Source organism: Emydura macquarii, unplaced genomic scaffold (assembly GCF_026122565.2).
Source record: "Emydura macquarii macquarii isolate MOO-44397 ecotype Brisbane River unplaced genomic scaffold, CSIRO-AGI_Emac_v2 contig_2205, whole genome shotgun sequence".
Taxonomy (NCBI): domain Eukaryota; kingdom Metazoa; phylum Chordata; order Testudines; family Chelidae; genus Emydura; species Emydura macquarii.
The window spans coordinates 1,116,662-1,131,539 of NW_027132342.1; the positions used below are offsets into that span (position 1 = coordinate 1,116,662).

The 14,878-nt window shown below is 38.3% G+C and overlaps 1 protein-coding gene across 8 annotated transcripts in view; it reads right to left on the reverse strand.

Moving 5' to 3' along the window:
• Positions 1–14,878, reverse strand: part of EPS8 (EGFR pathway substrate 8, signaling adaptor) — a 198,716-nt gene that overhangs the window by 47,547 nt on the left and 136,291 nt on the right. For all 8 annotated transcript variants that reach the window (XM_067559146.1, XM_067559151.1, XM_067559149.1 and 5 more), the window contains 5 exons: positions 12,117–12,184; positions 9,830–9,991; positions 9,485–9,631; positions 5,910–5,992; positions 2,850–2,986 (listed from right to left, as the gene is read on the reverse strand). In XM_067559146.1, coding sequence (XP_067415247.1) covers positions 2,850–2,986; positions 5,910–5,992; positions 9,485–9,631; positions 9,830–9,991; positions 12,117–12,184 — 597 coding nt within the window. The remainder of the gene's footprint in view (positions 1–2,849; positions 2,987–5,909; positions 5,993–9,484; positions 9,632–9,829; positions 9,992–12,116; positions 12,185–14,878) is intronic.

Genomic DNA, 14,878 nt, shown 5'->3' on the forward strand with positions numbered 1-14,878 from the left:
CAATAAAAACCCAAAACGAGAGGGACAAAAAAAGTATTTATGCAAGAAACTTAAAATGCTGAGAGAATCCTTCCATTAGTGTAAAATAACTTTTCCTACAACTTTGATTTCATGATTCCTTATTTCTGATGTAAATCATTTGCAACAATAAAATGGGAAGGGGACATCAAATTTCATGGAACATAGTTAATTTTGCAATTAAGATAAGTGATGTTCCTGAAAATGAAGGAAAATATTTCCCCTGAAGAAGCTTTTTAAACACCTGATTTAAAAAACCATCTACCTGAAACTACTGTATTGCATTCGAACTTATGTCTTAAAAAAAATCTTTAAGATTCAAAAATGGCATGGAGAAAGAATCTCTGTGGGCAGATTTATTTTGCATTTCTAGAAAAATGCAAAAAATCTGGACCTGTTTAAGGTTTCCTCTGATTTTAGAAAAAGCCCAAAGAAACAATGTCAATATTCTTCCCATTTCGTAAGTGTCCACCACTAATAGCTGGGGATTTGATTTTGTTTTTACTGAAAACCAGGGAAAACCCCTCAAAACATTGCTTTTAAACAGAATAAAACAGGCTCAATTTACAACGGAGTGAGAGAGAATCATCTCCAAAACTCATCATTATTCTTTATTTTTATTGCATTAGCAAGCACCTAGAGCAGCCAGTTCAGAACAAAGCCCCACTGTGTTAGGCATTGTACAAACACAAATGCAGCCTCTGCCCTGAAGAGCTTATCATCCCAGGCCCTGATCCTACAAACAATTACACATGTACTTAGCTTTATGCATCTGAGTAGGACCACTGAAGTCAACTGAATACCTTCACGAACTAAGATACTCATGTGCAGAATTGGGGCCTAAATCAAATGCCATACAGTGGAGGATTGCAGAGAAGAGTACACAACTGACTAATTATAAATGGATAAAGTGTGGATTATACCCATTGAGTCACCAGTAAGTCATTGTTTTCTAATCACAATCACAGCGGAAGTAGGTCTTGAGATGGAGGAGGATAGGGATTATGGATGTGACTGGAGGAGGGCATTCCATATGAAATGGGCAGAGTGGAAAAAGGTATGGGGGCATTTGTGTGAAACTGACAAATTACACCGAAGAAGATGGCACCGTTGGCTGAGAGGAGGCGAAATGGAGTGACAAGATTAGTGCACAAATAGGGAGGGGCAGGGACAGAGGGCATGTCTACACTGCTGTGGCGGCAGGCATCGATGCAGTGGCATTGACTGAGTGGATCTGTGTAGACACACACAGTCGATGGGAGAGCACTCTCCCATAAACTGAATTATTCCACCTCCCCAAAAGGCAAACGGTAGCGTTAACTGGAGAGCGTCTCCCGTTGACATAGCGCCGTGAACACACCGTGCGGCGTAGATGTAAGTACATCAACGTGAGATATGCTAGTTACATTATGTAACTAACATATCACGCATCGACCCAGTACAGCAGTGTAGACCAGGCCAAAGTTAGTGATTCTTATTTGAAAACAGCAAAACTTATCGTTATAGGGAACCATTCTAAGTTCGCATTTTTAAAAATGAATTTCATGAAAGGCTACAGCACTTGAGGTTACTTACCTGTGGGGGCTTACTTAAAACATTTCAGAAAATATCCACATGAATAAAAAAAACATTCTATAATTGTCAGAAACACAGTTCAGTAAGAGTCCACTTTACAAAAAACAAAATCACCACACACCTTTAAACAAAGAGAAATTGGAAGAAAAGAACAAATTAGCCTTTGCTTGATGCAGCAGCACATAATGCAGTGTAGTGGTATGTAAAAATGTTCTGACCATTATTGCTTTCTATGGACATTTGAAGCGGCTTTGTGCTGCACAGCTGTACATTCCGCTGACTAACATTTTCATTCGATAAACCGAAAATGTGATAAAAAAACCTCATGAATAATGGATTCTTTTGCTTTTTCTTATTTTAATAAGAAACCATTGAAGTAAAAGCTCAAAAAAATTAATTTAGCCCAAATGACTCTTTAAACATATTCTATTCTACTAAAAGTAGTTGCATTATTTCCAAATTAGCGATAGTTTCCATTTTTCATATACAAATCATGTTTTTCCATTACAGTCAAAAATCTGAAGCCCTGCACAGAAGATATGAATTATATATGTATTCCTTTTTCCACAGTGCCATAACACACTTTTGTTGAGACTTGTAAAGATGACCAGCCAATTTAGCCACACCATTTGCTTCAAAATTAAAAGGAGTGCTTTTTATCATCGTGATTAGCCAAGAAATAAAAAAAACAAGACTGTTTTTTACCATGCAAGCATCTGATGTTGCAAATTCCCTATCACTGAGCACAGTATCTTTGATGTTACTGGAGCTATGCTGTGGAGTAGTATTATGCACAACAGTAAGGCGAAGCAGCAGCCAGACTTCAATTAATTTTCACAGACAATGCCTAGAATATATTGTTCAATTCTGGGTATTTCACTATCGAAGAAATGGAGTAATAAAAAAAAAAATTCAAAAAGGAAAAGTTGGGGTGAACGAGAGAGCTCAGATTCTGACAGCCAAATCTATTAGACCGTCAAATTGACTCTATAAGGAAGTGGCAGCTTGGAGGATTTAAAACTAGAATAAACAAAACAGAAGAAGATATATTAGAGAGAACAGTCCTGACCTGCCCCATTGGGAATGGAGCAGATGACCCAACCAGTCTTTTCTGCTTTTAGTCTCAATTATCATAATCTTTATGGAGCTTCTTTTTGTAGATTATTCTTTTTATTAGTTGGCAACATGTAAACGTAATGCCTAGAACATTGCCAGTCACTCAACTACCAACACAATCCATTTCCAGCAATACTCACAGTCTCCTTGTTCAGCTGCCCAAGCAGACCAGGCTGCCACTCGGCTTCTGACATCCACCTGTGTGACAGTACCTGGGGGAACAGGAGCGGGTGCTTTTGGAGGTGGAGGAATAGAGCTGTCAGCTTTGGAAATCATCCTAGAAAAGCACAAATCAGAGATGAAGCTTGGGAAAAATAATTTTTCCCTTCTAATGTTTTATTGGGAAAAAAACAAGTGGGCGTACAGGGAAATCTCAGATACGTGACATACCACCACTCTTTGTCAGATGTATACAGTGAGCAGTACACAGGTCCGTAGTTTGTAAGCAAATTGAGCATACCTGAAAGACTGCTCTCTGATGAACTCTTTCTATGAATACTAGGCATTGCTAACTCAGTACGTATGAGAAACATACACACGTATCCCAGGAAAACTATCCCTTAGTCATATAGAAAAGCCTGATAGACTGTCATGGAGAATTATACTCTTTCTATATAAGATTGTTCAACCTGCCTATATAATTCTATAGCAAATATGAATTCAGCAGCTTGGACATTTTAGAAGTCAGGCCATCACATGCAGACTTGTGTAGCCTGGAAGTCTTCATTAGAAGTAAGCTGACAAGAGAGAGCAACACAAATTCATTATCAAGCCATTGATTTCATAAGAAGGGTTGTCAACTGGCTATTTCCTAAAGCTGAACTGATTAAACTTAATGACTGAATTTAGAGGTAGGAAAAAAACCGCTCAGCATTTACTCCAACTCGGCTCTCTACAAATGCAGGGCTGTTCCCTACTGTATGTTCTCTAGCATTTTATCCTGTACAGTTTTAAATACCACCAGCAGTGGAGCTTCTACCTTTTTCTTGGGACACTATTCTAAAGTCTGACATATCTTACTGTCAGACTGGGGTATTTCCCCTGATATTAGCCTTATTTCTTCCCTCTCTCCATTGTCTCTCACTTCTCCTATTCACGCCCTTCAAATATTGGTAGACACGTGTCCCATTTTGTTTGTCTCTAGATTAATATATTAAACGTTAAATCTTCCCTCCAAAGTTAGTACCTTCAGTCATACCTTTTGCTATTCTCCGTACTTCCCCCCATTTATCAATATGTTTGTGACAATTTGATACCCAGACTGAGGCCATGTCTACACTGTTTCAGCATGGCTATGCTGGTATAGCCCTAACCCCAGCTGCAGCATACACCAACAGAAGGAGTTTTTCTGCCTGCATCAGAACAGCACCTCCCTGAAAAATATTAGCTATGTTGACAAACACACTCTTCTATCATCATAGCTAGACATACACTGATGGTTCTCCCAGCACAGTTATGTTGGCTAAAGGGCATGATTTTTTTCTAGCCAACATAGTTACGGTGGTTTACGTTTTAAGTGTTGACTAGGCCTGAATGCAGTATTTCTGGAGTTGTCGTGACTGAGACATATAGAGAGGGACTAGTATCTTCTTTCTCTGTAACCTCATGCCATACTGCAGGGCTAACTCTAATCTGCCATGCATGGTTGGCCTTTGGCCTCTTATAGTATGACAGCTTTCTGGGTTCTACCACACAACCTTGCATTTTAGATAATTTTTCCCAGACTTGCATTTTCCCAAACTAAATCTCATTATTTTCATTTTCTGCCATTGTTTCTAATGTTTCCAGGTCTTTTTGTTTGACTACATTCTCCTCATTCCTGTTGGCATCTGCTCCTAATTTAAGCTGCTGCAAACAGAAATGCAGCCATTTAACTTTAAGCATGCGAGTAAAGTTAAGCATCTGAATATTTATAAGATTGAGGCCTTTGTTATTGTATATGAACTACATGAACATGCTGCTTACTCCCAATACCCGATCATTAACTTGTGTCTCTTTTCCCCATTTGTAAAATGGTGAAATGAACACTTATCTTTGTACAGTGCTTTGAGATCCACAGATGAAAAATTCCATCTAAGCTAAGTATTACTGGGGGGAGATTTTCAAAAGGCGCAAAGTGCCAAACTCCCACTGAAAGTCAACAGAAGTTGAGCATCTAACTCTCACTCATGTCTTTGAAAATCTCCTCTATTATTTCTGAACCCTGTGGTGCCTCCCCACTGTTCTAGTCATAGAGTTTAAGGCCAGAAGGGACCAACAGATCATCTAGTCTGATCTCCTGTATATCACAGGCCACCCACAGCACACAGCACCCATGCACTAAACCCAGCAACCAGAATTAGACCAAAGTATTTCAGCCCAGAGGAGACTAGACTATTATCTAGACTAGACTAGACTAGACAGGGAGAGAATAGGAGGGTCAGAAGAGCACCAGTGCCTGAGATCCCTGCAATGCCAGGAATAGATTAAGTGAGATATACCCAGAAGATCCTGGCAAGCAATCTCCATACCATCCTGCAGAGGAAGGTGGACCCCTACCCCCCACCATGTCCCCAAAGCCACTGCCAATCTGACCTTGGGGAAAAATTTCCTCTGATCCAATATATGGCAATCAGTTCGACTCTGAGTATGTGAGCAAGAACCAACTAGGAAAGACCCTGAAGGTAAGTATGCTTAGTACCACCTCACAGCACCAGCCCACCCCGTCCAGTATCCCATCTCCAGCTGTAGCTATCTTTGAGGCTTCAAAGAAAAGAAACAAACAAACAAGAAACCCCAGAATACATTGGGAAGGAAAAAATAGTTTTCTGACCCCTGGAAGTGACAACTTGAAGCATGAGATTGTAAGAACATCAGACATCCTTCTCTGAATTCAGTGCACTCCATTCCCCCAATCCTTAACACATCAAAGCTTCTCTCACCCACTATAGGAACTAGTAGCATTTTCCCCACCTGAACACAGCTAGATGTGTAGAGTTGGAGTAGGACAGAATTAAGAACAGAGGTTGTAAATTCAGACAGCAAAAGAGATAAATAAGTCAAGCTGTTGTTCCTGATTGTGGGTGTATACTATCCAGAAGATTTCCACAAACTAGTAAAGAATAGCAGAGTTAGGAAGAGGAGAGTGAGGGAGAAAAAAGAAAGGATGAATTTAAATTATTACTACTAGACTGTTCCTGATACTACCTGGAAGTTTTTACCTGAGTACATCAAGCCTCTTCTTTTGTTTCCCCCCTTTGCTGTCGCTGATTGCACTTTCAATATCTTCATGAATAAGGCTAGCCTGCAGTGACAGAAGCAGATGTTACCTGGCTGTAAAACACTTGAGTTGTTAACTAGGATAAATAGACAGGATTAAAAAAATCCACCTGCTTGTTTTTGAAACACATTTAAGTCCAGGAACATACATATCAAAAGAATTTTCTTTCAATTATAGGGGTGGACTATTTTAAATACAGTTAGAGAGAGACATACACACAATGCCATCGTCTGGGCGCCGATACATGTCAATGTTCTGATATCAAACTGTTCTGATGTGTACATTTGCAGTGTTGTTGTAGCCTTGTTGGTCTCACGATATTAGAGAGACAAGGTGGGTGAGGTAATACCTTGTATTGGAACAATTTCTGTCAGTGAACTCTTAGACCTGAAGGACTTGTTGTAGTTAGCTTGAGCTACACGGAATCCTTCAGGTCTGACAGTTCACCCAATAAAAGATATTACCACACCCACCTTATCTTTCTGACGCATGTGTCATTTACAGCTGAAATTTGCCTAAACAGCCGTAATTATCTCAAGTCAACAATTACCGCCTGAGCAAATGATTTATTCTTTCCTACATGATGATAATGATGGTATTATGTTAAATTTTGTCAAGCATGTTAGTGAAAGGCATTGTACATCAATCAACAAATAGCAACAGCACTAAAGATGAGAAAATACTTCTCAGTAGTAGGCCACATTCTTCACTCTGTTTGGAAACCAAGTCTCTCTTCTTTATTTCCACTGGCTGGGAAGAAGCTTTATTTTTCAGAAGGCATTTCTAACCATGGAGTTCCTGCCCTTTCAATATACTGCACTCTAACTACTTCCAACAGAATGATCCACAAGTATTATTCTGATACCTTTTCTTTTAAAAGGCTTTGAATTAAATAGTTCATGACTTTCCCTAAGATTTATCAGTCTCTATGAGGCTTACAGATGTGAAATTCACTTCCTGAGTCAGTTTGTCAAAGCCTAAAGTTATTGGTCTCCACGTAACTTTGTATCCAAGGCTATTTGTGATGGGAACAATAAGTTGCTGGGTGGGATAGCTTGTTGTTTAATAGGTGGGACAGAGAATTTATTATTGACTTGAGGACTTCCCCTGAGTGTGTGCGTTGATTATATAGAATTATTACATGGCTCAAAGTATAGGATCGGGACATTTTAGAAATCAAATTCAATACACAGACAAACAAAGGAAGTTTGGAAACTTGAAAAATATAGATTAAATTATTAATTTTGATAGTGCTTATTTTTCCACTAATTTCAAGGTGGTGGGAGAAAGGCACTAAGGTATGTCTGCACTGCAACATAAGCACAGGGTGAGTAGAACTCGAGTTAGCAGATCCCGGCTTTGTTAACCTAGAGCTTGAGCATCTACACTTGTTTGTAACCCCAGGTTAGGAATTGTTGAACCTAAGTCCCAACCTGGGGCTCCAGCATCCACTGCATTATGTGGGCCTGAGTCCAACCACCCATATCCCAGACTTCCTGGCACCCAAAATGTGGTCACTCTAGCCTGTTGTTCATAATGTAGCATGTGAAAACTAGACTGTCCACTAAACTTGATTGTCTAGAGGACAAAAAGTTGACCCATAGGATTGTGGGGCTTGACTTACCTCCGACCCTGGGTCCTAGCCCTGGCTTAGTGTGATTTGTGTGTAGATGGAGGAGGGGTTAGGCTTGAGCCTGAGTTTGAACCTTTGGCTTACACTGCAATGTAGACATACAAAAAGGAACTGCAATAAAAAGGTTAGGAAAAAAAAAAGAGCTGCACAGGAAACGTCCTTCAATATGAACTTCTCCACTGACTGAAAACTCAAATGGATATAATCTCAGAGTTTGTGAGCATTACAGAATCTTTGCCAGCATAGCTATGCTGGCAGTGTCCTCTAATGGAGATGCAGCATAAGCCAACAGTAGGAGATCTGCCAGCATAATACCATTACATCTCAGAATTACACTCACTAAACTGACAGAAGCACTTTTCCATCATCATAGTTGTATCCACACTGGGGGTTTGGTGGCATCGTTATGTTGGCTACGGCATGTGATTTTTTTCACACTCACAGATGAGATAGCTATGCCAACAGGGCACTGGAGCAGAACAATACAGACTAAGCTTCAGTGTTACCAGCTTGTTGTGTTTACCTGAGAATCCCACGTGATGATCCTGCTGGAGTGTGTTTTGCTGACAATGTTGAAGATAGCTAATTACCCTCACCAGAAAATAAGGAAGGGGTTGAGCGACTCTTTGGGAGCCAGGATGTAGGGTGTGGGCTGAGCAGTCCACAGAAAGGAAGCCTGAGAATAGCCAGGCTTGGGCTGGTTTTTGGGTTGTTTTTTTAGTTTTGTGACTAAAACCAAGCATCAGGGAAGGTAAGTTTGCTCCTGTTCGTATGGACTGCGTTTGGAACAAGGTGTTGAAGCCTTCTGCTCACATTCGCAACCTTCTAAATACACTGTAACCATGACATTTTCTTGGGCTCCTATACAACCTTGGAACTGTAAATTCTGTGCAACTGGTCACCCCATTAACCCTGTCATCGTCACACTCACTGGAACGGTTCCAAATGTTTATTTGAAGAAACTCTACTATATGATTAGTATTATTAAAAAAACCTAATAGGGTGACTATAACTACTATTTAAGTACATTAAAAGGTTCTATCAGAATTTGAAGAAGCAGCACAAATTATATTACTGCACAAGCAGAAACTGAGATTTACAATCCTAGAAATAAAGTCAGGTTCTTTTAACAATTTTCTTTACTCTAAAATATTGCTGTAAAATCTTAAATGGAAGCAAACAAGATCTCTCTTCCTCTTTTGGCCCTCTTACCTAGTAATATTCCCCCCCTCTCCCTCTCTAATTTTCTAATAGAGCACAAGCCAATATTAGTATATTTGTTGCTTCGAAGCCAGTCATCAACATAAATGATGCAAGCACCTTCTCATGATTAGAGGTCTGCCTCAGCTCCAAACAATTTGATGTCCTGCACAGCGGGAGAGAGTGCATGTGTGTAGATGAGATTTAACTGCTCAGCGACAAAGAGGCAAATGAAAGGGGAAAATGCAATAAAAACAGATGACATTTCTCATCAGTGTCTACCAATTTGTAGTTAACTCCTAAACTATTTTACACCATCTTCTTAAGAGACAGCTTCAGTGAATATTACTAAACACACACAAACCTCACTGATCTGCAAGCCTAATCTAATAGCTAAGCCTTGAACCTTACCCTCCCCAAATGGTCTTTCTAAGAAATACTTATATGGGTGTGCATTCTACTAAGGTTTCAAACATCTGAGACATCATTACCTTTAAAAAATATGCTATTAGTATATTTATTAGCATACTACGAAAACATAGTATAAATAACGTTCAAGTACGTTTAACAGAAGAAATGAACAAAGTACGTTTTGTAAGGCAATATTTATTTTCCCTCTTACTTTCAATTCACAAACTTACAAAATTCAAGTGATCAGCAATAGGTTCCTATTATTGCCTTACCTTAATCTCACATTGGAAAAGATGAAGATCTGGCTTGTTTTGGGCTGGTTCTTTGCATACTATTGCAAGAATAGAATCATAATTGCACGTATTCATCACAGCTTGGCAATGTTGAATTGTGCTCAAAGGAAAATTCTCCAATTCATTCTGCAGGGGGAGGAAAACATATTTGGTTACCAAAAATTCAGAAACTTGATCCCTGAAATGCTACTGTAGTTTCATTCAAACAATGAAAACTATAACGCGGTAATTAAAATAATATATAAAAACCTGCAGACACCATTTTTTCTGCTGATTCCTTTCTTCATTCTTTCTGAAAATGAGAATGCCATTTACAGACCTTACCTTTGATTCTAAGTCCACCAGACTGACTGTTTTGTCATCCACTTGAAGAATCATATCTTGAGTCCACACTTTGCCCTTGGCATCCAGCAATTTCAGCTTTCTTATTCCATCATCTACTGTTATCATAGCCTCTTTCCGGTCCAAAACAAAAGTGGTCAAGTGCTGATGATCGACACATGCGTAAAAAAAAAAAACCCACACGCACATTAGAAGTGATTTTCCAAAGCCAAGCATTGGTAATATTTAAACTGTAGTGAAATAGGATGACAAGCAATGCATTTAAAAAAGGAGTACCTTTATACATGAGACATCCCATTGAGTACAAGCTAGGATTTTTTTTTTTAATTCCATAATGTCACTTAAAGAAATCAACTGACTATTCTACCCTACAATTTGTCATCCTCTATCACTTTGTTAGTAGTTAAACTACATTGGATATTTTGACATTTTTCAGGCAACACAATCAGGATTTAAAAAAAAAAAAAAAACATTTAATTTACCATTCATGACAAGTAGCAGCCTGGCATCAACGCAGGCAGCAGCACAACAGGAAGCTGACCTATACTTTGTTAATTTGCCTTAACCTGACCTGGAGGGTCCTCATATTTCTGCTAAAGCTGCCATATAGCATGCTAATGACAATGATGTTTTGTTCATTTGTTTCTGATACATACACCTTCTAGTTAGATTGGCCACTCATTTCATATAGACTACAAATTAATTATTATATGGTAGCTACTTTTGTTCACTACCAACCTGACACATATTTCATTTTTAACCTACAGATTAAATGTTCTCACATTGCCATTGCTCTGGATATCCATGCAATTTCCCTGCCGTTATGATTTTGATATATTTCTTTTCTAACATGTCAACAACGCAAGGCTGCCCATAGACTATAACAGATCCAATTTTCCGTTTCTATCCAATAGCTCAAACTTTAACTCAGTTACCTATTTATTAATATGAAGAAGACGGCATTTCTTTTACATCATTTTACTTTTTTAAAAATCGTTCAGTGTGTTTGCCTCAAGAACAGCATAATAGTATCCCTATTAACTGTGTAACCAAGACAACTGCATAGCACCAAATAATATTAACGCAGAGATGAAAAGGAATTTAAACAAATCAAAAGGCAAAATGAAATTTAGTAATGAGCTTGTGCTCACATGGCAATGCTTGCATTCCAAATACAAGCCGTAATCTTTGTGCCAACAGAGTATCGACACCTAACTTTAGAAATGAACACACACAGAATCAAAAGCAACATAAGCATTTCCTTGCAAGCAGTTTGTGAAGGGGAGAGGCGCAACAGAATGTAAGATGATGCTGAGAACCATCAAGCATGTTACCACTTACACATGTTCTGAATTTAAAGCTGAGTAATGCGGAACTGTGAATTTATGGCATTGGTGGGACCTCATTTAGTCCCAATACAGCGATGCTTGGTTGCACAACAGAACATCTACTGTCATATCAGAATAAAGCTGTCATATGATGCCTTATATTTTAAATTGTCTTCTATGCCAAAGGATCACAAAGTGCATCACAAACAATAGGAAAGCATCCAAGACTTTCTTCCCTGCAGAATTTAAATGGATTTACTCCTGGAGAAGGGCATGACAGCAATACACAGTAATTCTGCACAGCCATTTAGGACAGGAAGTGAGAGAGAAATTCTGCATTTCAAACTAGGGGAAATTTGGCAGGGAAAACGTAATTAATCATACCAGAATGTAGCCAGGCCCTAAGGTTAAGACCCCTGTTCTTGTGAATAGCAGTCTGAGCTCTCTGATGATATCTTCTTATCAAAGCCTCCATTTTCCATATCATCCAATATGGAGCTTTAGTGACAGTGCTTCTCAACACTGTGCCTGAGGACTAGAAGGTAACAGGCTCAGGGAGAAAAGCACATCACTCATTGAATTATCAGCATCAGTTCCTGAGGCACCCTAGATTTTGCATAGACACATCCCTTCTCCCTGCCAAATAGTAACTAAGGGCAATCCTGCTTTGCTCATAAAACCTGACACAATTACAGCCCTAGGCGTTCTAGCTGCAGGATCCAAGACACAATGAAATGTATTTTATACTAAAAGTGACATTTGCCTGACAAAACATTTTAGGTGATGTATATGTCTTCAAATCTATGTGCACTGCTTGGGGGGAACAAATCGTTGCATATTACGGAAAACTGTACTAGAAAGAGTAAACTAGAGCTTGCGTTCTGCCCTGACACAAATTTTAGGGTATTTGTTATTTTGCCAGTTGGAAATTTCTCTCTTACCTCCACACGATACTGTGAAATTTCAGATATGCTGCTGGCAGTGTCCCGTGCATAATTCTTTCTTTGCTCTGAAAAATGAATTTAAAAAGAGACTAATTAATCACCTGCTTTTATGTTATGCTGAAACATATCTTTTTGAAGTGTTTCATAGATATCCCAGAATGTTTTTATACAGATGCAGAAAAGGAAAAGCTGTTACTTACCATACTCAAAAGGAAAAGCCTTCACCTCATTGTAGCCCTGAGTACAATGTACATCAACATTAACAATACCATGAAAAAGGCCAGTAGGAGGCAAACAAAAAGACTCATCACAACAACCCAGGATACAGCAGGTTATTGGCATTTTAAGTATTGTTTGAAAATAATGTATTGTGACATCTGAATATTAATTGCTGACTTCCCGCTTACGTAGCTAGCAAAACTGGCTTGGGGCTTTATATACATTTATGTACTCTGAAACCAAGTCTGCCTTGTTATACATTATTACTCTATAGCTAAAAAACCCCAGGAATGAACAGAAAAAAAAATTCCAAATCAATACCTTAAATATTAGGGCTTGAAAATGAATATTTTAGAAATTTTCTTAAAAACACACAAATCTGATTTGTCTTTTTCTTTCTTCCTAAATATTCAAAATAAAGGAATTACTGGTGTAGAAATAGGTTGAGAAAGGGCAAATGCAGAAGATGCAGTAGAGATCTGCCACACTGAATTACTTTAACAGAAATAGCTTATATTCCTCGGACTACTATATAATGCTGCAAAACCAGAAATATCTCAATGGTTCTATTTTATACCAGTGGGAAAAAATATATATTGCGATGTCATAATCAGTGAAGAAAACATCTCACCTTAATTTAATATAAAAGTATTCTCAATGCAATATTTGGAACCTTTAATCATAATCACTGAAGGGCCTAATCTTGCTTTCCTTTTTCAGGAAAAGTTCCCAGTGAAGTCAACAGGAGACTTGACAGAGTAAGGTTTGCAGGATTTAGCTTTTGGTATTTTTGTTTTTTGAAATAATCAATTTTCCTGCCTTAAAATGAGATAAATAAGCATTTCAATGAACTGGATTTCAAGCTGAGACAAGCTGATATGTACAGTGTATGCCAATTTCACCATAGACACAACAGGTGTATTTGTGAAAATGAAGTGTGCTATTGTGTTAATAGTCTCCAAGAGCTAAATATATCAAAGCACTACTTCAACACAATAAAAATTAAGGCAGGTTTGAGTACTTCAGAATTTAGGATCTATAAACTATATAGAGCTCTTGGAAGGATGATATAAAGCAGAAGAGAATGTTACTCATTGAGGTCTTAGACCAATGTAAAATAAAGGGCTTTCCCAAATTGTGTTTCTTTACACAGGTATTTCAGGCCAGGTACAGGACGTTTAGTGGGTTTAAAGACAGAGGACCCCTACGCTGCAAGAAGCAAAGCACCGTCAACTCCCATGATTTCAGTGGGAAATTGCTTAGCAGGTGGTACTTGGCAGGAGGTACAGGCCCACAGTTTCATTGTCTTTGTGAATCTCATAGAAGGCAGTTAGTTATAGAGCATCCTTGGTAGCTTGCCGTCCATCCTTCCCAGAAGGCCAGTCTTGGTTACTGAAATAGAGCCACCCATGGGCAATTAACTTACAGCAGTTATTCAGTTTGCTTTAGTGAGATTAGTCTGCAGTACAATCAATCAAATACCAGACTACTGTGGATTACCAGAAGATGTATTTAGGACAGGGCACAAGGGCATATTGTAAAAAAATCCCCATCATCTACTCTAATTTCATTACTCAGAAACACCAGTACAAAGGTCCTTGACATTTACTGCCTTAATTTAACTGTTACTAATATTTTTGCTTTTGCAGCATATTACTTTTTTTTAGAAGTGTTTTTAAAAATAAAAAATCACACACATGCATCCACAAAAACACTTAATAAACCATTTCTATTTCATTTGCTACCTTTCTTTTTTTGTTTCGATGATGATCTGAAGAAGTAAAGTCCATCTGTTCCTAACAAAACATGGGCATTAAAAGCGATGTCTGGTTTAACCCAACAGCTATAATTATTTCCATCCCAAAGGTGACAGGGCAATAGTCTTAACTTACTAGCTGTAAATGAATAATTGGATGTTGTGCAGCAGGAAAGAGGACATGTAGAAAAACTACTGTATGTTCTGATTTACTGAAAGCTTGACCAACTAGGTTTTTTTAACAGAAGGTTAAATGGATTAACGTTTTTGCTTTTATCAAATTAAACAAGGACAAGAAATTTTACATCTGCTGTAACATTTGTAAAACTCATTAATATTAAAATATACATTTCTATTATAAATTACAGAAACTTTAGCTTGCATGGTGGTTACACAGCATTTTGTTTAAGGTCATACAGGCCAACATGCACCTCTTGCAAAAAGCTGGCCTACGTGGTTTAGTGTGCTTAGCACCTTAGTCTCAGTGCAAAGATAGCACCTCCAAAAGCACTGTATGGCTGCAGCAACGAACATGTTCCTGTCTAACAGAACAGCAAAGCATTCACAGTAGACAAGATGCCATTTGAAATGTTTTCAGCCCCAGGAAGAGAATAGGTTTACATTGTTATATAAAAAAGTAAGTAAACACTGGTGTGGGCACACACACTACTCAGAACAGGGCAAAAAAAAAGCAGAGCTCACAAATATCTATATTCATCACTGAACTGTCTTCACTATCTTTACAGATCTATTAGATTTTGCTCCATGATGATCTTTAATGGCA